The sequence below is a fragment of the Drosophila serrata genome, unplaced genomic scaffold (assembly GCF_035046125.1).
Source record: "Drosophila serrata isolate PLE 108 unplaced genomic scaffold, ASM3504612v1 contig_347, whole genome shotgun sequence".
In the NCBI taxonomy this organism is placed as follows: domain Eukaryota; kingdom Metazoa; phylum Arthropoda; class Insecta; order Diptera; family Drosophilidae; genus Drosophila; species Drosophila serrata.
The window spans coordinates 2159795-2187570 of record NW_028257245.1 but is presented as its reverse complement, the minus strand read 5'-3'; the positions used below and the strand labels follow the sequence as shown (position 1 = coordinate 2187570).

At 44.0% G+C, this 27776-nt stretch overlaps 1 protein-coding gene across 1 annotated transcript; it reads right to left on the bottom strand.

The window, feature by feature from the left end:
• Positions 1 to 1313: 1313 nt before the first annotated feature.
• On the bottom strand, positions 1314 to 27776 carry Drl-2 (tyrosine-protein kinase derailed 2). The gene is made up of 11 exons (XM_086838427.1): positions 27302 to 27776; positions 20484 to 21304; positions 16030 to 16157; positions 15725 to 15962; positions 15485 to 15653; positions 15265 to 15422; positions 15051 to 15196; positions 5130 to 5563; positions 4902 to 5042; positions 4486 to 4782; positions 1314 to 4382 (listed from the first exon to the last, which is right to left on the bottom strand). Exons 2-11 carry the CDS (start codon positions 20605 to 20607, stop codon positions 4271 to 4273), a joined length of 1947 nt encoding a protein of 648 aa, XP_086694553.1. The 5' UTR covers positions 20608 to 21304; positions 27302 to 27776; the 3' UTR covers positions 1314 to 4270.

Genomic DNA, 27776 nt, shown 5'->3' with positions numbered 1-27776 from the left:
CTTTTCCCCATCGCCGTCAGGATACAGGAGTAGCCGCACATCCTGCGGGCCTGCCACTCAAAGTTTTGTCGTTATGAGAACGAGTGAAAAAGCGAATGCCCAGTGACAGTTCCGAGGACAAGGACAAAAAAGATTGAGTATACCCGGCATTGATAGGGAATGAAGGGTATATTCAAACTTTGTGGTGAAAACTTTGCTTGTTACAAATAAATGGACAATAAAATTTTATTATTTTTATTTACACTATTTGATTGTCTTCAACATAGTTGATTCTACTTAAGTCGAAGGACACTTTAATTTACCAGTAGGTTTAACTATGTATGCTAAGCTTAATTTGTTAAATAAAATTAATAATATATATAATCTATAATCTTTCCTCTTAATAAAAATAACCTTGTTTTCTATCTTCCTAATAATGTTTAAATAAATGTAGGGTCTTCCTTAGTCGATTTGTCTGGTCCTTGCTATCTTTGTAATTAGAGCGTGGCAAAAGAATCCTTTGGAAAAAAAGGATACTCGTGGGGGTCAACAAATGCGCATCGCTCAGTTTTTGACACGCACGGCAAATATGTTTGACTGAGTTAAAGGACCCAAGTCCAGGCCCGGCTCTCAGATACCAAGGGGAGGCCTTAAAACCTAGAATATAACATAATAAGCTTACAATAAATATGGATGACTCTAGATATCGAAGAATAGGACCAAAGTAATTTAGCCATGTCCATACTCCTTTTAATTTAGCCGAATATTTTTAGGTATTTCCTACTTGATTTATGGCAATAAAATGAACAGTTTATTACGTATACAGGTAGCTTAAATTAATAAAAAACTTAAAAGACTTAATTCAAAATGAAAATGCATAATTTTAAAATTATAAAGCACCACTGTATATAATATTTTGAGTAAATTTTGCGGACTTTACAACGCTTGTGGTTGTTTCGCTTCGGGTAAAAAAATCTAAATTAAGTTTATAGTAGTTTAATTAGTCAAATAGTTTTATTAAACATTGAGAAATTGTCCAAATTAATTGCCAATTAAATTTCTTTACCATCTTAGAAGGCGCACAAGTCTTTCATTCCGCTCCTGTTGTGTGCGAACGTGCCCTCGCATGGATCAGAACTGGTCAACAAAGTGGACCTGGCCACGGACCCAGGACCCGGGATCCAGGACCCAAGACTCACACCCAAACCCAGTCTCAGCCCCTTTCCTCAGCCAAAGGATGAGCATCCTTTATTTTCCCCCCTCTCAATTCCCCCATACAAACCCATAGAAGCCGTTGGTGGATTAATAAAGCACTGAGATTGCTCAGTTTGCAATTTTTGTTTATGATTCAAAAGGAACATTTAATTTATTTGCTTTGTTTTTTGTTGGTTTTCTTGTTTTTTTTTTTGTTTTTGCGTTATGTTTCTGCTGTCTCCTCACAAAAATTGAATTTCTGCTTTCGTTTGTCTGCCTGTTTCTCAGGTTTCTTAGCCTTGTCTTATAGTGCCACGCCCCGAGTCTGTCTTTAAGGGATAGAGAGGGGCCGGCTAGTGTTGAATGTGGGTGTTAGTATTAGTGTAGGGTGTGTGTGTGTGTGTGAGTGTGCCTTAGCAGATATATATATATATATATGTAGCATTTAGCTTGTTTTTCTCCGAATACGAATACCCATTAGTTTCGAATTTGTGTTGCCTTTGCCTTCCGTATACACATACAATCATACATACGCTAGAGTATATCTAAGGATAAGACAGAGACAGAGATACATCTATATAGAGTTAAAGAGTGAGACATATGTATATATATGTGTGGAGTGAATGAGACAATTTGTTTTGCTTTGTGGCTTCCGTGTGTGTGGGCCTGAAGGTCCTTCCGCTGCTGTTGTTCTTGCTGCCATTAATAGTTACAGTTACAGTTACAGTTAGTTTTCAATTTGACGACAAAATATACGTTTAGTCATAGACATACACTCACATACACATATATGATGATAAACATGAAACACATTCAGTTAGTTATAGTAGTTGTGGTGGCATCGGAGAGCTCTTCCCTCTTCCCGCCCCTCCTTAGCTTTATAATCTACTCGAAATACAGTATAACTCTAGGTGTGTGTGTGTGTAGGTGTGTTCGTGTGTGGGAGTGTGCTGCCTGGCAGCCTTTTCGGGAATATATGTGTATTTATTAAAATGCAGACAGAGAGATCCTTTGCCTTGATAGTTTTCCAGTTTCGGTATTTGCCTTAGTAACGTGTCTCTCCCATAGTTGAGAGGGCATAGCTTAAGAGTAAACCATATGGCGAAAGCTTACATAACTAGATGAATAAGCAGCTTGATGGTCTGGAACTGTAGTAAGTACTTCCTATTTCATTTTCTTAGTTATTTGGGTGCGTTTACTTTCATATATTTATTTATTACAGAGAGAGAACATTTAAGCTACGTTCGATTGCATCCATCTTAAGATGGCACTTATTTAGCTAGTAACCCCAGCCGAGAAGTCTTCGTTGGGGGTATTATGGAATGGGAAAGTAGCAATTACTCTCTTTACGAAATGTATCTTAATATTTATCTTTAAAACAAACTTAATCCCAGGGATATTGACCTCCTTTTCCCCATTCCATTATACCCCCATACATTTTCCATATCGGCAAGTGTCATTATTGTGGATTCTTGGGGGTGTTGTTCGTCGGGGGACTTGACAACTTTAAGTTGCCAGCTGGCTTTTGGCTAACGGAAATGCAAATTAATACATAACTCTAGGGGAATGGAAACAAAAGCAGAAACCGAAACAATTCTTGGCTAATTCAACTAAAAGGCATAAGCAAACAACAAGGACATCTTGAGCTGGAGCTTTAAGGATGACAGCGACAGAGAGATAGAGAGGGGGAACTGCAAGTGCACTGGAAGAAATCCCAGCTGCATTTGCATTTTAAATGGCGTGTCCTGTCAGGAGCGGAGATTTCAGGCCCAGAAATAATTGAGCAAGTGAGCAACGATGGCCACAAGGCTCTCACAAAATCAAAGCCGGTGCGATATGCGGACGGGCATTTAGTGTCACGAGGGGTTAAGCCTTGAAGGGGTTTGCTAAGTGTGTGTCTATGCCTACGGGGGTGCTAGGTGTGTGTGTGTGTTTTATGGTGTGTGTATTGTTTGCCATCAGTTTAACATTTGCTGTTTGCTTTTCGCTTTTTCTTATGCTTTTCACCTGATTCAGATTCTGTTTTGAACTTCCTCCTCTTATGACATGTACGCAATAGTAATAATAATAATAATCAAGGTAAATAAATATATCGCTTTCGTAACAATCGAGGACAACATTCGAGAACAAAAGATTCCGCATCCTGTTGTCGCCTCTCAACTCCCCTTTTGGTTTCTTAAGCTTCCTTCCTTGCTTTCGTCTAAGGACTCTTTCCCTGTCCCTTCCTTATGCTACTACACACATTCAATAAAATATGCACATCAATAATTCACATTCATTTATCATGTACGGTCTGTATCTGTGTGTTTGTGTGTCTGAGTGTTTGTTATTCAATTGCTAGCTACTTAAATGCTCAGTTTTACGTTATGCTTAAACCACGTGCTAGAGGCCTTTTCTGTAGTTTTGCTTATATCAACGACTGGAAAAGTGATGGCCTTAAACTGTTTGTTTTATTTGTTGGGTGGACCTCAATTGCCGTTTGACTTGTGATGTTCTAGGTGGGGCTTAAGGGCATTGAGTTGTTTATATAATTTGTATCATCTTGCATATCACTCATACGCAGTGTGGCCTAGGCCTTGTTCTTCAAGGACAGTGATTGGGTTTTAATGTATATCACTCATACGCAGTGGGGTCCTTAGTGATGCAGTATTGGTGAACTGGTCAAGTATAATTTCATTCATCCGCCTGGTGGGACCTGTCTTTTTAATTGCATCACGCATACGCAGTGTGGCCTTGGCTTTGGTCTTGTTCTTGCTTAGACTTTAAAGACTTTCTTCATTTCCTTTCCTTTAATGTTTGTTTAGATGCATTAAACTCTTTAATTAATGAAGTTAATGAATGAATTTACCCACAACTTAACCCATTGAGGTCCACCCTTGGTGTACAATTGTGTTCTATTGTGTTCCTTGTGTAGGTGTGTATCTGCGTGTGTTGCTTACGTATCTGAAGTTAGCGGGCTTTCATTTTAATTGGTTTTTGCGTCGAACTCTAACAGGTAAATTCACATTTAATCTCACATTTAAAATGCAAAAGTTTCAATTAATTTATCTTAGGCTTCGCTCGTCGCTCGTCGCTTGACTTGAGTCCTTCCTCTCGCTTAGATGTACATGCCCAGATCCGCATGGAAGTCCTGCAGATACGACAGCAGCTGCGAGGGCGTCGGCCTCTGTTTGGCCTCGCTGTGCCAGCAGCAGTTCATAACGGTGAAGCTGTTTTTTTTTTATGATTGAGGAAATGGAAAATGGGAAAAGATACAGGAAAATTTCTTAATTTCAGTCATATTTTCCCCATCAGGCCCTTTGGGTTACTTACAATTCATCGGGGCAGTTGACAGGCTGCTCCAGCCGGAAGCCGGCGGCCAAGTAATTGGTAAGCTCGAATATATCAACCTCCTCGTGCGGCATCTGGGCCAGGGTGACCAGCTCCCAGTAGGTAACGCCCAGTGCCCACACATCCCCCTGGGTGGTGTACACCCGTTTCTGGAGCGACTCCAGCGAGAGCCACTTCAGTGGCCGGTTCTCGTTGTCGCCCAGGCAGTCGTAGTCATCCGGGAAGAGGTCCCGGGACAGGGCACTGTCGCAGATCTTCACGTAGGCATCCTCGTCCAGACTGAAAAGGGAGAGGGATGAAGGGATCAGTTAATTATGAAATATAAGTTTGGTTTATTAGAATATATCAGGAGAGCCTTTTTACTGTTTAAGAGATAGATGATGTATAAAAATACTCACTAGCAATTGCGTGTGGCAATATCCTTGTGGACGATACCCAGGGAGTGCAGGTAGGCGAGGCCCTTGGTGATGTGCAGGCCAAACTCAACCAACTGGCGGGTGCTCAAGGCAGTGCTCGAGTCCCGAGACTTTTGCAAGTACCTGAAACAGGAAAAAATTAAACAATAATTAATTCAAATGTATAAGAAGTAGCTTGTATTATGATAATTATAAAATACTGCTACTCACATCTTCAGATTCCCTTTGGACGGATAGGGATAGGCAATCTCCGGTGGACCCGGCAGTTCCGTATTGGCCAGCAACGGCGCCAGGATATGCTGATGACTGACGCCGATCAGCAGCGAGGCATCCTGCAGGAGACAAGCCACCTGGGTGAGCGAGGCGCCATCAATGACCGTCTTTACCAGGGCATCGCAGGACTCGCCCAGCTTGCCAGCATAGATGCGGCCAAAGGTGCCCTCCTTAACCAGCTCCTCGTAGCTCAAGGCACCCGGCTGGACACTGGGTATGCGACGCAGACGCAGATTGGCCTTCTCCTGGCCATGACTGGCCATGGTGATGGTGCTGCCAGTGGCAATGCCACCGAAAAGGCTCAAACTGCCACTGCCACTATTACACTGGCCAATGCCACGGCTGCTTTTCGGTGTGGACATGCTGCAAGCCTGGAAATTATAAGAGATTAAGTAGAAATTTAGAAAATTTTATTAAAGCATGTAGTTTAATGAATGTATAATTCAGTTTCTCACACATTTAAGCTCACTTTCGGTTAAATTTCAGTCAATTGCCATATGCAATTGCCGCCCCAAAAAAGGGTTTCCGCATAAGTAAGCTAACCATCGCCCTCGAGTCAGGGGGAAACTGTATAAATTTCCATATTTCCGCAGCCCATCTAATTTAGGACCAACTATGGCCCACAAAAGGGCAAAATGGCAGCGACTTTGGCAACAGAAACGGCAATTTCAGCTGCCGGATTTGCATCTTTCAGCCTGCATCCGCTTACCGTTAGTCATGCACTCGACTGCGCTCCTCCTGCGTTCATTCATTTTAATGAATTGAGTTCCGTTTCCGCTCGAAGGCACTTGAGGCTCCCACACCCGCTCGCACTTTAGCCCCCGCTCCCAAGACTTTAGCTATAATTTGGCCCCTCGAACCGCCAGTTGTCTTACAGCATGAATAATTTATTGGCTGGCAAAAAAGCTTTAATTCGCAGAGCATTATGTTTGCACAGCCACCGGGAGGGGAATTGGCTGGAGACGGACAAGGATACGGAGGACACGGAGGCGGAGGAGGAGGCGGAACCGGAGCTCAGCTGTAGGAAATTGCGAACTCGTCTTGTGCAAACAAAGTCTGCGATGGCAGCAGATAACCAGAAGGGAGGTGGCATTTATCCTTCACTCACACCCACTCAAGGTCCAGCCTACGCAGCACATTTATTCTTATAAAACATGAAACAGTTGCAGAACAAAAAGAACAGAAAGAACGTTCCCCGACTATGCCATACCCGGCTGACTCAATGCAAAATGTGTTGCATACCCAAAAGGCGTTTGCTTTGCTTGCACGACAAACATCTTGGGTACCGATATATTTTTAAATATGGAAAGAACATAAGCAAAACAAAATACAATAAATTATTCTTCTCCTTTCTTATACCAAAATATAAGTCATTTGCAGCCGGTATGGAGCTTAAAATCGTAACATGCATTCGTCACTTTTTCATTTGATTATAAATCTATAATTAGTCTTGGTTTCTTATCAAAGCTTTATTTAATTCTGATATCATAAATAATTAAAAATTACCTAAATATCGTCTTATAATTTAAAAGTTTTACCAAAAACAAAGTTTTCTAGGGTGCTCCAGACTTCACTTTCGTTTTTAATACTCTTAAAAATCTGTCTAAAAGTATTTTTTTAAGCATCATGTTTTAAGAAAATTAGTTCTTCGACGAAGTAAATTGAAGTAACATAAATTTGGTTACATTTTTCTTAAAGGGTTTCAAAAGCACTAGTGATTTCTGTGGCAGCCTCATTGACTCTAAGAATATTGATGTAAAACAAAGTTCTAAGGAAACATTTTGAAATTTTCAGCCACCAAACGAATATCCATTTTTACACAAAACGTACAGGGTATCACCGAACGACCTCGGTCTAATAAACACAAGAAAAATCTCTACAATTCCAACAGAAATCTGCATAACTGCGGCCGAGTTCAAGTGGGATCTCCACTGGCTTTCCCTGGACACTAAATCTTCATCAGCATCCAGCAGCAGGTGGATGGCGATGGCAATGTGGATGGCGCTTTTATTAAAAGCCACCGCTGGCAATATGCGGGGAATTATATTATTTGGTGTGCTCTGACAAGAGCTCCTGGCCACAAAGGACACAACCGCCAGAAGGAAGTCGCTGACACACAATTGCAGCTACAACTGTGTGCGGCCACAGCGACAAAAGGCAATAAAAACAATAGTTGGCTGCCTTTTGTTAGTGAATTTCGTTTCATTATTGCCTTCATTGCCACTTTTCCTGAAGGTGGAGGGGGACTGAAGCCCCGACCGTTTCACCCTCCAACCGGGCTCCCGTGATTCCTGCTGTTTGTCCTTTATTGTATTTGTCGTGCTGCTCCCGTTGTCGCTGTTGTCCGTCGCTGTTGCCCCACAAAGAAAATTCAATTAAAACGCAACAATATCGCACTCCATCATCAAAGCTGTCCGGTGGTGGCCCCTCAAGCTGGGGCAGAGCGTCAGCTTCAGTACCAGGACAAGCTACAGCTCCTGACCCACCTTCTGCTCCTGCTCCAGCTCCTCAACCAACTCCAACTCCAGCTTTAGCTCCTGTGACTCGCTGGGATTGGTGGGGCGTGTATCTGGCTGAGCCATAAATCCCCGTAGTTTCACATGCAAAAGCAACTCCAACTCCACCAGCACTTCCACCTCCACCTCTGCTTTCAGCAAGGACACAAGACAGCATGGAGCCAGGACCTGTCTGGTGTACACTTTGAGTCCTTTGTTTTCAGTTCGTGTGCCTGGATGCGCCTTAATAAGCCTCGCTCAAGTGTAATTAGAATTCATTTAATCGGTTTAACATTAATCGTCGCGGAAAAGGCCATTTACAAGGGAATCCAGTTGGTAGTTATTATTACTTTCTCGATGCACAGCCAGAAAAAGAGTATTGGGGATTAAAGAAATGGAAACCGGAATAACAAATTAAATATACGAGACATTAAAGAATTTTGTGGGTAAATAAGTTCTAATTTCGCTCGAAAGAAGTTCAGTCTTAAGTATAAATCTCACATATTGATGAGAAATACCTCCCAAAGACACCTTAAACCTTATTACAAAGTATTATAGTTCTCTTGAGACTTTTAAAACTGAAGAAACACATGCCAACTAGGATTCTGAGGTACTTAAGGCCTATAAGATCCACTATTGCCTTGGCAATCTTATCATATCATTTCTGCCATAACTTCTATGAACTCGTTAAAAGAAACCACTTGAAAGTATAATAACAATTCGTTAAATGACTCAACCAAGTTTTAAATGAAGCAATGCTCCACATGAGATGACTTGTGCCCACTTGACTTTATTAATTTCACTCTTAGTCGTTGATTCACAGAGAGAATACACTTGAACGTTTTTTTCGGTGCCAATAAAAATCGGAAAATGTCTGTGGAAATTAAATCGAAATCGAGGCAATGTTTATTCCCAATAATGGAGTGGGGAATTGGGGGCAAACAGATTTTATGGGAGAGACTGAGACTGAGACCGAGAGCTCTCCCTCGCCAATGGAAATGTTCATTTCAGCTTCGGGATTGGGGAATATTAAATGCGGATGTCAAACGAGGAGACATTATTGCTTGGCTTTCGATTGCGGAAAATGGAGAAAATGTGAAATTCGAAATTCGTAATGGCCAAGTAGACCGAAAATAGCTGCCAATTGCTGGTCCAGGGACTGCATTGCTATGATACCCAACCAGGGAGGAGGGAGAGTTGAATTTTCAAACCGAGTTTCCAGTCGGGCGTCAACGATACACACGGACCAGGGCAGAGTGTTGCAGCTGTTTCTGCTTTGTTGTGACATTTCTAATGACAACGGGGGATGGGTTCTGATGGGGGTGGTGTCCTGTTGTCGTCCTGTCGCCCTGTCCTCCTGCTGATGACGTAAGCAGCGCACACATACGACTTGACAGGCGTCTGATTTGCTTATGTCACTTGCAGCTCTACGGCTGCCCGCAGGAACAACAGCCACAACCGCCGACAGTGTCCTCCGATCTCCCTTTTCCCTCCCAAAATCATGCCCCGCCCTGACACATGGGCTGTAATTAAAAACGCTTGATGACAATTTTGCCAGAACGACGCCCGTCAGCACGTCACTTGCCGGCAAACCAAAGTGCAGCCAAACTTTTTGGCAACAACATCAGCAGGGAAAGCAAGACAAGTGGGAAAAGCGAGGAAAGCGGAAAAAGCGAGAAAAGCAGCAGAAGCAGAAGTTGCATCACATCATTTCGCACAGTTTTCCCCTCCTCCAAACAAGGCACAGTGGGGCAGGGGATGCAAATATTTTAATGAAGTCTCACCGCTGCAACTTTTGAGTGGGGAAACCTCTAACTAAATTCTGTGGCACAGAGTTCACTCAAAAGCCACAAAAAAGAACAATAAAAGTTGCGGTACATTTTAAATTAATTAATTTCAACGGAAATCAAGAAATAAGCTTGCGGACTTTTAGATAAAACTCAGATTATATTATCTATATATTATAAAACAAAATTGTATAAATTAGAAATTAATAAAATTTGCATGATTTAAATGAAAGGTTTTGAGTAGGGGTAAATAATAAAATTTGTTTGAAAAGGCATTGCGAGTACCCATTATTAATTTACCTAAAGAAAAACACATTAAAAAAATAATAATAATAATAAATAAATTTATAAATATATAAATACATGTAACTTCTTAAATTAAAGATTTTAATAACTTAACAGTGTGATTTTATTAGCCTTGGATAATGTTTGTAATTCCTTTAAAAATAAATAATTCAAATTAAATAAATGCAATCAAATAAGACCATTTAGTTCCTCTAAATGTTAAATAAAAATAATATTCAAAAGTGTTTCAAATGAGAAATATAAAAAAATGATAAACAAATTTTAAAAATATTTTAAAAGTAAATAACAATAAACTTAGTATGCTATAATTTACTTCCGTACAAAATAAGTATCAAATTTATCCAGACAAAATAAATACAATTTAAGAAAGATATATTATATAAATTCTTCTTAAAACATATTCTTGAAATATATTTTAAATGATATATATATATATATATATGAAAATAAATGTTAAAAAGCAAATACATATTATTGTGTTACTTTATATGACTTGAGTTAATCTTTATTATAAATATAAATAAATAAATATAAATAAATTTATCCAGACAAAATAAATACAATTTAAGAAAGATATATTATATAAATTCTTCTAAAAACATATTCTTGAAATATATTTTAAATGATATATATATATATATATATATATATATAACATTTATTTTCATATATATATATATATATATATATATATATATATAATATGAAAATAAATGTTAAAAAGCAAATACATATTATTGTGTTACTTTATATGACTTGAGTTAATCTTTATAATAAATATGACGGAATACAAACAACAGGAAACCAATTAAATAAAGTAAAGCAACAATTGAAAAATGTTATACATTAATTCCAACTAAATAAATGCAATTAAATATTTTTATACTAACATAGCTTAAATAAAGGTTAAATAAAATTGAAATGTCTCTCATATGTTAACTCCTATATTCTAACCCCTTTTCTTTCTCTGTAAACCCCTTCCCGGCTCACTGTAAAATGCACATTTGCTGCTGACACAAAATGAAACTATGCAAATTTCTGATGCTGTTGCAAATAGGGGCATGCAGCCTCTCCTTTCTCACAGTATTTTACTTTAGAGCGACAATGACAACGGTTTGCACATATCACGCATACGACCTGTCGCCTTGTCCTAATAAGCCCCGGCAGTGAAGCGGAATCCCAACGTCGACGAAATACCAGCTGCCAGGTGGAACTGCCAGCTCAATTATATTTCAATTTACCTGCCAACGAGTTTTCCCTTTTTGCCTCTTGCCCGCCTGGAAAAGCCTTTAATCAAAGTGGAAAGCTTCTGCCTGACTTTTCAGTCGCTTTTACTTTTTTTTGTTCTTTGTGGCGAACTAACTGAACTCTCATTATTTTGGCATTTTCGAGGCCGATGCTACTGGCAGGACAGGACGGCACAGGATTGTGTGAGTGCTGTGTGTGCCTTCTAATTTGCTGGGAGAACTAATTTGAATTTCGTTTGATTTATGCCTGATCGATTCCGTATTCCCTGTTCCCTCCTCTCGGTAGGCCTCCCCCTCCCTTTGATGCATGGCATTTTGATGAGGCGACCTCGTTAGCCCCGCGCTTCGTTTAATAAACGTTTTCGGGGGCCCCACAAAAAGGTCCTTTCGCTTAATGCATAATTGAAGAGCAAAGATGTCGGGGACTGCTACTGCTCTGACTTGGCTTGGTGCTTTCTAATTAAAGGCGGCGTATACTTAACCAAAGTCGCCGCTTACACGCACTTAATCACGCATAATTGCCTTTCAATTAGCCATCGCGTGTCCTGGCGCTCACCTGGTCCGCCCACTTCATTGGGTCTGCTTTTAATAAAATTTACATACGTTGCACAGAAATCTCCCATTTGCTTGTTCGGTTTGTTGACTTTGCAAATGAAATGAATTTCCGAATGGAATAAGGGTCAGCCGAGGGGGCCGACTTGAATGCAATTGGAAAACTGTCAATTAAAGCTCTGACAGATTTTAATGGAGAAGTCTTGTTCTCTAATGCTGCGCCAGGACGAAGGACAATGTCAAACTGAATGTAAAAACTGAAGTGCAGCGCAAAGGCGACGCCACGGACAATGCTCGCAAGTCCTTGCACCACAAAAGGGAAATGGGAACAAAGGCAACATCCGCCACTTCCGTTTGTCTCTCCTGCGGCTGACAGGAAGCAATCAATATAGTGTAATGCCGGACAAAAGCATCCGCCGCAGCTAGTCAGGCCAAAAAAGCGGGGGGAATCCCCAGCGCCAGAGAGACAGAGAGAGGGAGCGGCACAAAAAATATATATCCACTGACGGCTGGGTAATTTGTCAACCTTTGGCGCTGGCAGCCATTGTTCGGCAGGTTAAGCTTAACCCCTTGGAATCACCATCACCTGGCGGGTCACATACCGCGACACCCATTAACTGTCTACTGTCACAATCAGACCACGGACCGTCTTTGGTCTTCTTTTTTTTCAATGCTTTCTACACCCTCTCCCAGTTTTGTCACAAATGTAAATAATGTGTTTTAATCAAAAGGCACAACAGTGGCAAATCCATTAAGGGAGTACGTGCCGCCAGCTTTAACTGGGGAGTCGTATACCGAGGTCCCCCTAGATAGAGCAAAAACCTTTTCCAAAGAGTCCTTTTCCCCCGCTGTGGAGCTTGACTTTCTTTCTTCCCTGCTGATTTACAAATTTCTTTAATGGGGCGACAACAACATTTTTAATTAGCACCTGTTCGTGTTCCTGTTCTTACCCAGGTTAGTCAGCCATTTGTCGATTCAGTAATCTCCATAAAACAGGAAGACATGCTCGCAGCTCCATGGAAATTAATTTTCAGCTATTCCTTGGGCTTCCTCTCGCTGTACTTCTTTCCGTTACTTCTTTGGGAGTACGCCCGCGCACTTGGCCAACTTTCCCCCGTAATGATGCCATTCAAATGCGTCGCACGATGTTCCCGGCTCCTGCTTAACCCATTGCCGTTTCCTGGCTCTTCCCTCTCTGATTCCCTTGATTTCGCTGTTTGCTCTGATTCCTCCTGCCTTCTCATTCAATATACTAATGCCTCCGCCTAGGTTCTGTTCTGTTCTTTCTATTCTGTTCTGTTTGCACATGGCGCATCCCTATCCCCGAAGGATGGCTGCCTTTTGTTGTTGGTGCTGCAATAATATTTTGCAAGTGTTTCTAAACAAGCACAAAGTCATGTTTCAACAGCTGTAGTCTGGTTTCTGCTCGCCGCTGTTTTTATTGTTATGTTCCACTACTTTACCCCTAAGCCTGGCTCCCGTTCCAGAGGGGGAGCCCAGGGAGACCCCTTCAACCCCCTTGTTATGGCCTTTGCTATTGCCAGTACTTCTGTTTTGCTAAACTTTCGCTGCACATTAAAGCAATTTGGTCGACGTTTATAGACTGATTTAATAGAATCAAAAGGACGAAGGATCGGGCGAGCGGGGGTTGGTTCCATGCACAAATGAGATATTTCCACATAAGTGAACAGGGCCAGAGTGCGGATGTGTGTGTGCTGGATGAGTGTATCTGTGTGCACTTGGATATAATTGTTTGACTAAATGAGTGCGTTCGCCCCAGACTGCTCTCCCTCTGCCTCTCCCTCCTGATCCTTGTTTGTGCCCCCAAAACTGTGCTACACTTCGCTTAACGCTCACACATATGGCCCAAAAGAGAGGAAGGGGATTGGTAGTTGGGGTGTGGGGAACAGAACGGAACAACAATAATTATGGCAAGCACCCTCAACCTCCTCCAACCGCATTTCCAACTCCATCTCCCTTATCCTCCCAGAGACTCCACTCCACTTTTGGGGGATACCAAAGGATATATGCTGAGAAACAGAGAAGCAGAGAATTCATTTAATTCCCTGTCCCCTGCTTAAATGCGTGTGGCCTTCCACTACAGTGGTAGAGATAGAAAAGGAATTGGAGGCGAATCCAAATGGGTATGACTCTTGGCATTGTGTGGCGCCCGATAAACATGTAAGTAAGTGGATGAGGAGCAGCAATGCTAGCGCCAATTGAAGGCTGTTCCCTTAATGAGGATGAAATTGAAGTCTAAACAAACAGAAATCGTTGCGCAAACATCAGGCCAAAGGAGATGCTTTAAGCCAAGCACATACAAGTCCCCTCGAGTCTCCATGGAAATTGAATATTTAATTATGCGTCGATGGAAATTGCGTTAGAACTTGGTGACGAAAATGGCAGAGTCATAATGGAGATGCGAGGAGAGAGAGTGTGTCTAGGAGGGGAGCAGCAAGTCTAGAAAAAATCCCAGAGCTGGGTCTTTGGAATGTTTACAAGGACAACAATTGAAAGAGGCTGCTAAATAATTTATTCCAATTTGGCAGAGATTTCCGCAGCAGCAAAAAGTTAACTTGGCTCGAAAGAAATGCTAATGTGCTCCCTCGAGAGGAGGAGGGAGGAGCTGCCTTTAAGGAGACATCAGTTACCATGTTTATGGGAGATATTTCAGTTCATTCCGCGTGGAACCTCATCGGTTTGGGTGTATTTTGCGGTTAGTTCGGATTAAGTTTGCTAATTTTCACCTGAGGGGTCTGGGACAGAACTCGCTGGCTTGGAAACAAAGGCCAAGATAACCAAACAGGGACAGACTGTCTGCGTCTGCCTCAGTGGAGCACCTTTTGCTTATCTAAGCGGACATCCCACCTCCATACCATACTCGTTCCCCCCAAGAGACTCACATCACTGCTGTCTCCAGGCACTGGGTTTGTGTGTCGCCTTCACCTTCACCCTCTCCAGCTTCCTTCCACCTCCGAGATCCAGCGGCACACCTGCCACATGAAGTACGTGAGCGTACGAAAGTTTCCCCATCCGAGGCAGCCCAGACAGCCAGACATCCTTGGGAGGAGGCGGAGTGAGTGGGGAAAGCCGCATATTTATGAATGGCTCTTGTTTCGAGTTTAACGCACTACGGGAGCTTTATCAGCTCGTAAATATAAATTAGAATTTAATTTTTATCGTCGAGGAAAGGTTGCTCTCTGGACCTGGGGAGCAATCGAGTGGTGCTCGGGACAAATTAGAGGGTAGCCCAGGCAACGGGGAAGGAAAGCAGAGACCGCTTCAAGGGGATTGCCAGTCCCATTGCCATTCCTATTACCATCTCCATTTCCATTTGCGCCTGCCACGTGTCGCAATATATCAAAGGCTTTGATTCCACGCTGGACCCCAGTCCGAGCTCCCATTTCAAATCCAATCAAACCCCTGGGACAGCCGATAGTGGATGGGATAGTGTATCGCTGGAGCACTCACCTGGGTCAGCTGCGAGGAGGCGTAGTAGGAAATCCTCGAGGGACAGATCGACTCTGGCTTCGAGTAAATCGTCTCTGCGGCCTGCTCGTGGTTCATGGGCAGCAGGGCCGTGGCGTAGGGAGTGGGAGTGGGGGAGCTCCGGAAACCTGTGGATTGGATGAGCGACTCCCAGGATTAGAGGTCACTCAAGCAGGAGGCGGGGTAATGAACTTACGGTCGAATATGCTGCACGACTTCTTGCTCTCCGCCTGGTATTTGTTGAGGCTGGCGATGGTGGCGTAGGACCCCGTGGCACTCGGAGGCCTTCCGAGGGGATCCAGCCGGATGAACACGTTCTGGTGGCTGCCATAAGCTGCGGTGGTGAAACTGGTGCTGGAGGTGGAACAGAGTGTTAATGAAGCAAAGGAGGAGGAGGAGCACTAGGGATAACTCACTGTAGTGAGTCCTGGCGGAGCTGCTTGCGTGCCCTCACATACATCATGCTGGCCACCAGGCCCACGGCCAAAACCAGGCCCAGAGCACAGGCGGCGGCGCTCAGGAGGGCGGGTCCCTGGGATGGGGCGTGGGCAGGGGCGGGCGACTGATTGGGCTCAGGTGAAATGCCTGCAATTGATGAGTGATGGATTAATGGAGGAGTTGGAGTCTGAATCGGTGTCTCTGGTTATGGAACCCACCTTTCGTACAGATCTTGTTGCGTTTGAAGTGGAGCCGGGTGTCGTTGTAGCGAGGAGGAGCTCGGACCACCATGTTGACGTTGACGGGCAGCTGCAGGCTGATGTTTCCCGTGCAGGGCAGGTAGACCAGGAAGGACTCGATCTCCTGGGGCACCAGGCCCTTGTGTGGGATGCTCAGCGTGGGCGTGCCCAGAGCCTCCTGGTCGGTGCTGTACTCGATGCTGATGGCGTAAGGCAGCTGTTGGGGAAGGGCGTGGTTAATCATTGCAGGATATCAAGGTGAATAGATGGAAGTTGGGTCTTACTGGGTAGGCGATGAGACTCTGCCAAGAGAACTCCAGTTCGTGGACGTCCGCGGGCACTGGGACGGTGAAGTGCATCGCGTACGTGTTGATGGATCCCTCGTGCACATAGAACAGGTCCGCCTCGAGTCCTGCGGGGATGGAGTAAGCGAAAGGAAAGCATGTGAGAGCGGATGCGGATGCACGGCAGACGTAAAGCGAAAGTTTCCTCGCAATTTGCTTTAGAGCGGGGACTCCCCCGATGAGCAAACTTCGTGCATTTGCTGTTTGCTCTCCCCTCAAGCGTCTCTCTCACTGCCATTAAGCGGAAATTGATTTTCTCAGTGGAAAATGGGGAGAGGAAAAGGGGACAAACCGAGGTGACAATGCTGGGAGTAAACAAAACCCAAGACACAATAATAATCGAAATCGAATCCGTCACCAGCAGGCGACGAAGCAGGGCGCCGAGTCTCGAGTTGTCCCAAAAGAGGACCCAGGAAGGAGATATTAGAAGGTGTCAACTGCGAGTGCTTCATCATCGCAGGGAATCGGCTTCCACGGCTTATCGAGTAGAGAAGTCCCGGAGTAGAGCCTGATCTTTGTTCCCCACCCGCTGGCATTGAAAGACGAGCTGCTTGAGTTAAAACGACGTGAAATTAAATTTCTTCATCCGCTTTTATTGTTGCCCTTGCTACTTCTGTTTCCTCTACTCCAGCTAGAGACTCTCATCTGTGGGAGGTATTACTCACTCCATGGGATCAGCTATTCACCAGTGGAAACTGGAAGCTGGAGTGGGAGCGGAGCGGCATCCTGGATGTTTACCCGCTTCTAGCTGAGCTGCCTCTGACGCTGCTTCTTCCACTGACTCCGCCGGATGTTGAATGTAGCAATTCCGCTTCCGGCAGACCGAGTGAGATGGGGATACAGGAAGAAGGGGAGAGTGCTGCATTTAGGATAGAACAAAGCGCGCGCTCGCTGCTTAAAACAATTTTAAATCCAATTACAGAACAAGAAAAAGCATTTTTCGTTAGCCTTCATCCAGGTCTCAGCTTCATCTACATCTTCAGACTGGTTCCGTATCCCTGCTCAGTTTTCTTTCCGTTTTCCATCCGCTTTCCTACTTTACTATTTCCATTTCGGTTTCGTTTTCGAGTCCCAAATTGCTTTGCCCCCCATCGCGTTTTTAACCTGGGTTCCAAGTGCAGCGCTTCGCCTGCTCCAACTACCTGTCCCAGGATGCTTTGAACTAGTGGGAAAACACAAACACAACCCCAAAGTGCCCGCCATCAAATATGCACAAACGCAGGAAAAGGACAATGTTCCCCGGTCCTCATACATCCTTTGGTCTCCTTCTGACCTGACAACCGTGACGCGGCAGTCGGAGGGGGAGGCATTTGAATAAGTGACTGCCTCAATTAATTCAGTCCTCAATTCAGGGATGTCACAAATGTTATATCTCCCGATTCCCTCAATCCGTGCAAGGGTTTTGCCACCTCAATTGGCTTCCCAGGGAGCACAAACCCGACTGCACTTTAAACAGCATCAATTGGCATGGTTCACCCCACTCCACTACGAGTTGCTCCTGCTCCCAGATAGCTTCTGAAATCCCCGCAAAGCCCGCTCTCCTCGCTTCCAGTGTCAAACTTTGCTCGTCTTTCATATCACGGAGCCGCCAACTTTGCCTGCGAAAGTTTTGACTTCCTCCTGCACTCGGTACACCTCTCCTGCTGGCTTAATGCCTCCCTAATTCCCCTCCTGACTTGCTCTCCTGGCCGTAATTATAGTAGCTGCCATTGCGATTGTCTCGATGACTCTGCCGCACACACGTGACGCTGCAACCGCAACTCATAATCGCAGGAAGGAGGTGGGAGTTGGGAGCTGGCGGAGAAAGTGGAGGAGGAATTGCAGGACTGACTGAGGTGAATCCCAGCTATCGCGAGAGGCGACACAATTTGCATAAAAGATTAAGAGGATAATTAGTGTCATTAGTTGGGAGAGTGCATCCCCCTTGTGCACTTCCCAATTACCGATCTCAGGGGAGGCAGTCTCACCTCATGGCTTATTAAAGGGGAATTTCCGGCAATTCCTGCTAATTGTTTCATGGATCGGAGATGAGAAACTCTCGCTCGATTGGCACAGTTTCTGATTTCCGTTTCTCACCTCCTCCTGCTTCCTGATTTCGAAGCAATAAAAATGGATTCTAGATGCCAAGCCACCCCTGCGAAGGCTCTTACCAGAGTCAAATGGAGGATTCGAGGGGGAGAATATTAATGTGGGGATTTTGGGACTGTTTTCTATTCATTAAAAATAATTTTCTTTTGCATTAACTTTTCATTTGCAGGGGAATATTTCAGCTACCCGCCCAAGGTTGTGGTCCGCCCTGGGGATGGAGGGGATGGAGCAAGGGAAGCAAGTCCGAGGGATCGGGTGGCAGGGTGGCAGGAAAAAGTGTGCACATCAAAGCGAAACTTGTTGAAATTGCATTTTTACGCACCCTTGAACAGGAAAGTCTTCGGCGGAAGGGGACTGGCAAAAAGGGAGTGAGGGAAGACGGGAAAATTGCTCGTTGCTGGGACAACACATCCAAATTGGACTCAGAGGCGGAAAATCTTCAACAAAGGCGTGGAAAATATTTAATTTTAATGCTGTCGACACTTCATCGAAGGGATCGCTGGAAGGAGCGAAATCAGAACTCAAGGATTCTGTGACAGTCAAGGAGAAATAGGAATATTGCAATGAACTTTGTTTACACTTCCACAGAAAGACACCGAAGACGTCACCTGAGAAGGCGAACACAAAGTGCTGAAAACAATCCACGTTTCCATGTGGGGAAATGCAGCAAAAGAAAATCGGGAATACGGGTTCCGTACAGAAATCTGGGGCTGGGTCATGCAACCGTAGCGAGCCTTCCACATGAACAACTTCCATGGAGACGCAAAGCAGGGAAATGAGGTGGAAGCCCTGGAAAATCATGCACAGGCATTTTCCATTCGGAGTGGGAGGAATCAAAGGAGGCGGAGGGTCAGTTTGTTTGATTTCACGCTGCTTGTTAATTTTCAAATCGAAACAACTCCGGGGGTGGCAACGGAACCAACAGGAGAGGAATGCTATAGCCAGGGGTGTTAACTGGTCGTTAAAGACATAACGAGCTCTTTAAAGAGGAGGGGCACAATGGAGGACTGGGCAGGAAAGGTGCTGCCAGGAAAATCTACGTCTGTAGGGGAGAGAAAATTGTAGACTGACAAACATCGTGGAAAAGTCCTTTGAAATGTCGCTAATGAAATCCTATTTGCATAAGACTCCAAGGGAATGATGCAGACTCAGAGGACACGGAGGATGATGGCTTGTTTTTAAAGTGCAATTGCGAGGAAGGAACCTGCTTGTCCCATTGATCTATAATGCAATTGGATGCATTCAGTGACAGATGGATGACCGACTTTGAAGAGGAAGCAAATGCTGGGACCATTCATTCATCAATCCGGGATCCATCTCCACTTGATGTGGATTATTTTTACGCCATCTACTAATTGAAGTGCCCTGATTTGGCAACAAGGAAGCGGAGTGAGAAAGGAGCCTGCATAATGAGATGGGAGCATTTATGCTCCAATTACAGTTAAGTGCCGGAAAATGCTGCGACCAGCTCAGCGACTGCTGAAGGAGTAGGGACCGCGAACTAGGCCAGCTTTCCCCTCTACCTCCGCTTCGGAGTTTTCCCCGCTTCCAGTTCTAGGATCCATTAATCAACTGGAGGAGCAGGAAATCGCGAGCCAAACGACAAGCACGAGGCCATTCCGCCTTGGCACGTCTATGAAATCCATGTAACTCCCATCAGTAGGGGAGGGGAACGAGGTGGAGGAGTAGCTAAGGATGTGGCAGAACTTGGCCTTGGCTCGATCTGGAGCCGGCGCCATCAATAACAAGGATTCGCGTGGAGCAACAAACGGAAAAACAAGAAAACAAACAAGGAGTCGCGGACAGGGAATCAACAAGGAAGGCAAGGAAGGTGAGGAATAAATGTGGATGAGGGGAAAAGGAAACTAGGAGGAGTGGTGGAACAACGAAATGAAAACCGGGAGGGGGAAAGCTACTTGCAGCTGTCAGCAAGGTGAGGGTAGGCGCACAGCGGAAATCGATTTGTGTGCGATTTGTTTTGGTTTCGCCTTACTAAGTATTCCCTCACCACTCCCTCCTCTTCTCTCCTCCAGGACCTTCCACTTTCTCTACTCCGCCCTTCCTGTGCTTTAATGGTCAACTATAATTTCGGAACTATTAATGACTGTGACATGGCCTGCGACTCAGAGAATTGTTTGTGTTTTCGTGTTCGGGGATCAATGAATTTGTACCGTCGCACTTTGGCCTCCAACTATTAATCATAGAGCAAGCTTGGGGGAGGTTCTGCTCCTGGAATGGGGCGTGTCAGTCCCCCTCGGAGTTTCATTAATGGATTAGGCTGCGACAGGAACTGGAACTGGACTTACCCATCAGTTTCATCACCTCGTGGTGGCTGATAAAAATGTTCAGATAGCCGCTGACCGAGGGCGTCCGCCAAGTGCAGACCGCGAGGCAGAGGAGCAGTGGGAGGATCCGCGGATGGCGACCCATGGTGGATGGTTATGCTTAGTGGGAGCTGCGTGGAGTCAATGAATTGTCAGAGCATGTGTCGCCCAGGGTGACGGGCATTTCCACAGCCCCACTTCCTCCCTCGATCCTGGTTCTGTGACTCTGTGACAGCCAATCTCAATGTGTGGCCATTGGTGCGTGTCCTTGGATGGGAGTCAGAGGGTGCAGAGGTTTCCGGGTGAAGTTCTCCCGCTGATGATTTGAATTTGTCCTGCTTTTGGTGATGGTTGTCAGCTGGTGATGCCACCAACAGAAGTCTCTCCGAGAAGCGTTAAAATCAAATTCCAACTGCTAACTGTTCCGGTTGGGGCTGGCTGGGGGTTCTGTCTACCAAATTTGGGAACTTTTCAGCCTCGGCTTCCGGTTTTCCCCCTCTGTCCAGTCTTCTTTAGACCAACTTTTGCAGTTTTGTTTTGCTGCGGTTGCCTCTGCTCTTTCTCTGCTGGAGTTGTGCCGGTGCCTCCGCCTCCTCCGGCCTTATGCATCAGTGTGTTCGTATTTGGCCCAGACTGGTTTGGTTGGCTTTTATTGGCTGAGCTCCTGTCGACTTCCTCCGGGTTTCTCCTATCCTCTCTCGTGTGTTGTTTTGTGGCTATCGCTTGTCACTTTGTCCACGTCTGGTTACTGGTTCCATTTCTCTTCGGGCTCCTTTTTTGTTCTCCTCGTTAAAGTCCAGATCCTGTTGAATAGAAAGTGATTTAGTTTAGTGCAAATCAGGCTCTAAAAAACGGAAGGAGAAGAGGACAAAGGATGGGTACCCATTGGTGTATTTGGGGATTGAAAGAGTCCTTCTACAGAGTGCGTTGTGTGGTTCAGTAGCGCAAACAATTTGTGAAAGCTAAATAAAAAGTTTTGCCCATGCAAAAGTAATTAGAAAGTTGCTGGAAGATTAACAGCTCAGGGGTGCCCAGACAGATCCATCCAAGCCTCCGACAGGATTCACTTACGTCACACACGAGTCGGGTTGGTGGTAAGCGAAACTTTAATAAATTCGAGGTAATATTTATGTGTTTGTTTGGCATAAATTATGAACTGGAAAAGGGGCAACTTTTGGCCTCGCACTGTTTGTGGTTCAAGTGGTTCTAGTGGTTCAGGTGGTTAGCCACCATCCCCGCTCCTCTGCCCTCCATTGTTGTTTGGTCTACGTGTTTATTCAGCTGCTCCTGCTCCTGCCCTGCCCTATCCTGCCATCCTGGGCCCTCATCCTGGCTGGTTGCGTGTGCAGGTAGCTCGATAGGAATTCCAACTGCAGCGGGGATTGGAGTGGGATAAGAGTGGATAGAAAGGATAGAGTGCACTGGGGATGGGTCTCGTAGACATGGCAATGGAACCGGGACAGTCGAGTGCTCCCAAAATGAAATTGTTGCCAAGAAGCGGCCGAAACTGCTCCAGTCTCCATGGCAATCTCCTTTTCCATTTTCTATTTTTCCCTATTTTAACCAATTCTCCTCTCGCTGTTTCCATTTTCCAGCCGCAATAAAAATCGAAATCAGAAAAGTTTGTTGCCTCGGCTTTCCGATTTATCTTTTTTGGCTTTGAGCTTTTTTTGAATTTTAAAGTTTAACCAACGGAAGATAGTTTTCTTGGCTGCTCAGGAATGTTGCGGGTTTTTTAATTAAACTTATCTGCATTCACTTGATTAAGGGCCAGATCAGCGGCATCAGCAAACTACTCTTCAACTTCAGCCCCATCTATAGCACCTTCATCCTCTCCAGAAGGAGTAAGAGCAGCAGGACTACTGTTGACTTGGTCCTCGCATCCTTCGGCATTCGGAGTCATTCAGGGGATGCATTAATAATTCAAAAGATAAATAAACGAATGGCAATGTGTGTGTGCTCGCTTGACTGGTTGTTCTCCGAGGGGGGAATCGCTGTAACTGATTTAAATGGAGCAGCAGACAAACAGCCAGGAAGGGAATTACTTGGAATCATCTCGAGGGGATGAACCAGGCAGACATCCTGCACGGCAGTCATCATCTTAGTCAATAGCATATTAACTACATCAACTCAATCATAATCAGAGAGTGGAAATGGGAAGTATTTGGTGGAAAAGAAGAAGTTTCCTCTGAGCATTTTCCGCTTAGTCACACGCATCATCTGTCAGTCGGCCACGCCCCCAAGTATATCCAGCTCCTGCTCCTCCCCCGACAAGTGACAAATTGAGCATTTGCCGATGTTTCTGGAGCCGACGGAGGACGACGAGGGCACAAACTTTTCAATTACTTGAGGGGGAATTATCAGAGGGAGGATCCCGGATCCATAATGAATAATAATCTTTGCTGTTGCCTGCTCAATTTCTATTTTTTTTGTTGTATTATTTATCGATGTGTATTATTTGCTGCCACCCCGAAGCCAGGAACAGATTGAAAAGGCTTTTCAGCCCGAGGCTTCGCCTTCCTCCCTACCAACTCCCCCTTTCAATTATAAAATGGCTTTCGCTTCTAATTGAATCGTGAGCTAGAGTCGGGGGGGCTGAGTTAATATTTTATTTCCACCGATTGCTCCTTCCGCCATCTTTCGCGGCTCTGTTTGCTTAGCGTTTCCAGTTCCCCGGTTCCGGCCCCGTTATGGCTTCTCCCTAGAGCCAAGCCCATACCCACTCCCACTCCCACTCCCACTACCACTACCACTTCCACTCCCATTTGTTGGGCCAACAGCCGCGGGGCTTTGCCAAGTAGCAACCGAGTTGGGAGCTGCTCCAGCGGATGATAAACAACCAAATGTGCTCTGCCAGAGCAGGGATATCCATCTCCTTGACTATTAAAACTCCGATGGAATCTATTTCGGCTAACAAAAACAAAAACAGAAACAGAAAACAGTAAACAGAAAAAAGAAAACGTTAAGCAAAAACACATCTCACATTTTGGGTAATTCGAGTGGCCAACGCTTTCAGTAAACTGAAACTCAAATTTAGTTTGGCCCGCGGCCTTTGGTTGGGATCAAAATGCGAATAGTTTTTCCGCTTCAAACAAAATATCGAATATCCGCTCTCACTCCAACGAAATTCTCATTAACTTTAAATGACAGAAACACACAGAAAAATGGGGAATTTTATTAAGAATATGGGGAATATTTGTGTTATTAAGATTTAAATGTGGTTCTAGGTTCCTTTTACTTACATAAGTTGAAGTATTATTATTATTATTACCACTATAGCTCTCAGTTATTATTAAAATCTAAGATATATTTTTACTAAAACTGTGAAATGCTAAAACATTCATTTATTTTTGCCGAGTGCAAAGCCAAAGTCCATTTAATTGCCGTAAATATTTGAAAATGAACTCCACATGGGGGAAAATAGACCACCAATTGGATATATAAGGCGAAATATTCGCGCTGACCGGACAAATTGTAGCCCATAAATTTTGATAACTGATTAAAAGTAACGAGCGACAGTTGCCAACTCTGTTTACCTGACATTACCTGCTCGCTGTTGTATATTTAATACGGAATTGTTTTTGGCGGATGTTGTGTGGCAACAATTGGGATTTGGAATTGCACAGGACCTGGGCCCTAATGTCCAAAATGTTCCTGGGCCTGGCTAATTTGTGCAGGCAATTAATTTACATTACGGCACAAGAGGAGGGAGAGGTAGACCAGCTCGATTTGTTCCATTTTGTTACATTTCGGCGCTGCGCTCCACTGAACAAACGATTTCGACCCCAAAAAACATGTGTAGTAAATATATATATATTTGGCCGAAAGGACCAGGACTGGACACGTAATGGAAGACACACTTGTTCGTGGTAGAACTGGGTCGTTCTGGTCCCAGCCAAGCCATTAAATTCACAATTTGTGCGATTTCGCATGATGACAGTTTCCACTTAGTGTTTGGGGCTTTTCTAATTACTTTCGCAATTATTGTCCAACCCGTAAACTAGGAAAATAATTTATATATCGATTGATAATTTCCCTAATTACCAATAAAAGAAATTCTATGTATTTTTTTACCAGACTCATCTGTTCATTAAATCACTTGAAGGGGTTTGTTTTTGTAGAGAGGAGCTTGTACGTTTTTAATGGAATGTCAAGGGTTTTTCAATGACCATTAAAAACTCATTATTAGTGAAACAAAAAATTAAATATAGAACGTAGATATTGAAAATATAGGTCGCAATATATCAAACTAATAAAAACACATTCGTTTTATAAGAATGCTAATTCAAGGTATATATATATGAATATAATAATATATTTTTGAAACCATTAAAGTCTTATTTTTTAAGTGTCATACTTTAAAATTGTGTAAAAATTAACAAAAGCTTGTTGCCAGCCATAGTTAACCTTTATTTCAATAAGTCTTCATTTTCTAAAAAAAAAATTAAAAACCATTCCTACCCGTAACAACTCAATTTTGATCCTTTCTTTTTGTTACATTCCGTTTAAAACTCAGCTTTTGTGTGGAAAGCCACAGAGTTTGTGTTGAAAAGTAAGCACTAGGATAACCACTAGCCTCATGGGTCGTCCCTTACCTCCTCATCCTCCTCCTCTTCCAAACAACCAAATGAAAGCTTTTAAGGATGCTCGTCTGCATGCGAACGAGTGCCTAGTAAATAACCCTATAATGACCAGCTCACATATCCAGTTTACAGTCGCCGCCTGATCCACAGCACCTTGGCCACTGCTCTGGGGCTGGCTGGCCAGCCATTTAACATGAAATACAACCTCAATTACGTTTTACGAGTTTAACTCAACACCGTGCGGTTGTCTGATGGGAATTTTCAATATTATGTGGCGTGAATTTATGGTGGCAAGTGACAGGATCCGAGCTAAGCGACGACACCCAGCACGAAGCTCGAAATGCCATGGAATGGGATGCGACTTTTATCTCCTCCAGCGGCAAGTGCCGTAAAAGTATCACCACGACAGCTCCAGCCCCTCGATTTAAAGCCCCTCGAGTGACGAAGGCAACCCGAAAGGACATCGACAACGACAACGACTGAAACCCGCACCCCAGACAATGGGCAATAATCATTGATTTATGGCTGTCATTTCGGTTATTAAAATGATATTTCGCCCTGGCGCAGGCGGAAAATCTAGGATGGGGGGGACGACATCTGAGCCGGCTATCTGGGTCAGAGACCGTGTCCAGAACAGGACCGTCCTCCTTTGGAGCTTTATGCCCCTAATTGAAACATCAAGCCGGCTTGAGTATCCCGCAGTCGAGCGCTAAAAGCGTGCCTAATCTATGCATATTTCAGGCAAAGACCCCTAATCAGGCTGCGACTGGGGCATAAAAAAGAGCAGGGCTAAAAAGGAAACTGTGGCCCACACTTATAGCCAACTTTTAGTTTCACTTTGAGCCGGCTTTGTTGTTGTTGCCGCTGCTGGCGGAGCACTTAGGCATTCAATCAACGTGGACGTTAGCCTGTCGTGTCGAGGCGTTGGCGTGCACTGAGTGCTGCCTCGAAGGGTAGAGGGTGGAGGCTAGAGGTGGTGGGAGGTGGTTCGTTAGGGGTTGCCTGTTTGGGGGACAGGGATGGGGTGCTGGTGGGTACTGGAAGTTGGGGGTGCTAAGTGTTGGGCCCAGCCACATTCAGAGCTGGCCAAGCGCAACGAGAGATTTGCATTTTGTGCTTTATTCTTCTCCATTTAGCCACGGAGCAAAAAGAGTTTTTGGGGTATATTCGATGGAGGGAGAGGTTGCACATAGAAAGGGAAGCGTTTTCAGGCTTATGGGGTATATATTCCACTTTGAAGAGGCAGAGATTAAGCCTGGTTCAGCATCCACAGTATACAGTATATATGTTTATTCTTGATCTGCAAGTTCCTTTCCTTAGTTAGACTGTTAATCTCTTAGTTTGTTATTCTCCCAGTTTGTACCTTTTTGCATGCAACTTGTATTAATTTGTCCATCATTTTAACCGTGGTTGTCTCTCAACATTTCTGTTTCTTTACCTTTATATGTATGTAGTTTGTTAGTTTGTCCATCAGTTTACACTTTAGTTTAATCTTTAGATTTTCATACACCAGTTAATTCTTTAAGTTGTCCGTCATTAAGTCCATTTAAAGCAAGTTAAAACTTTGTTCTATGTGACAATTGTCCGTTAGTTTAATATTAGTCCGTTATTTAAAGTTATATATAAAAAAATATGTTATAAAGAAAACTTGAAATATTTAAGATTTAAAGAAATATGAAGAAGACTTACTTTTATACACTGATAAATACACATATTAAATTAAATGTGCATCTAAATGTTCATTCTTGTTTGTTTTAGAAATTTTGTATTTAAGCTATGAAGTACCCCTAGATATGTTAGAAATGTTATCTAAAATCTCAAGTGTATCCCATATTCGTCACATAAAACAGTCACTTTTCTAGTGTTAATTCTTGTTTCTACCTTTTGTTGGCTGTTCATTTGCTCTCTGCTAGAGTTTGCATTACTTTTTTATTGCCTACTTTTTGGCGCCCCGAGGAGCAGATCCTTATTCTCACACATTGCAATTAGTGTCAGTCCGCCCTCGCAAGTTCACCCAGTCACGCAATGTGACACCATAAAAACCAACAAAAAAATAAAAAAAGAACAGAACGCACACCCCATATACATAGTGGGAAAAACCCCGCACAATTATTTATTTAGTTCCGGTCGAGAGTTTGAAATGGGTGTGATCCCGTGTGACGGGTTCAAGCGGGTGTTGAAATCGGTCAGGACGAGCAAAACACATTAAATGCTTACTTATACTATAGCACGGGGGAAAGGCAATCAGCTTGGCAGTGATGCGATGATGCCGGGAACTCCGGAGATTAATCCTTTTTTGCGTCCCAATTGGACAGGCGAGTTTTGCACTTCAGATTAGCTGGGAAAATACAATATATGAGCACTGCGGAGCACTTAATGCCCCATTTAAGCCGTGTCAACACGAGGAGACCGCGAAACAATAATGTCGACGGCTGGGCTTTTCTTTATTAATGATTCGGTTTTGCGGCTTGCGGGTCCTGCAGCGGCTTCACTTCTTGTTGTTTTATATTTTTTTTTTTGGCTGTTGTTGTTGTTGTTGCTTGGTTGGACGGAGAATTTCGCGTTTTACACTCACACACACACACTGAGGCACACACACGCGAGTGAGCGAACGACAGTTGACAACTTCCGACGGTGGAAGCCCTCGACGACCGTGTGTTTCGAAAAGTGGCGAGCGACTGCCTAAAGTCCT

Excerpts from the sequence above, each read along its gene's own strand:
- Drl-2 (XM_086838427.1), bottom strand. The coding sequence starts at position 20,607 with ATGGGTCGCCATCCGCGGATCCTCCCACTGCTCCTCTGCCTCGCGGTC. Across the intron at positions 15,197-15,264 it reads GTCGTGCAGCATATTCGACC|GTTTCCGGAGCTCCCCCACT; the intron begins GTAAGTTCATTA and ends TCCAATCCACAG. Across the intron at positions 5,564-15,050 it reads CCTCCTCGCAGCTGACCCAG|GCTTGCAGCATGTCCACACC; the intron begins GTGAGTGCTCCA and ends TATAATTTCCAG.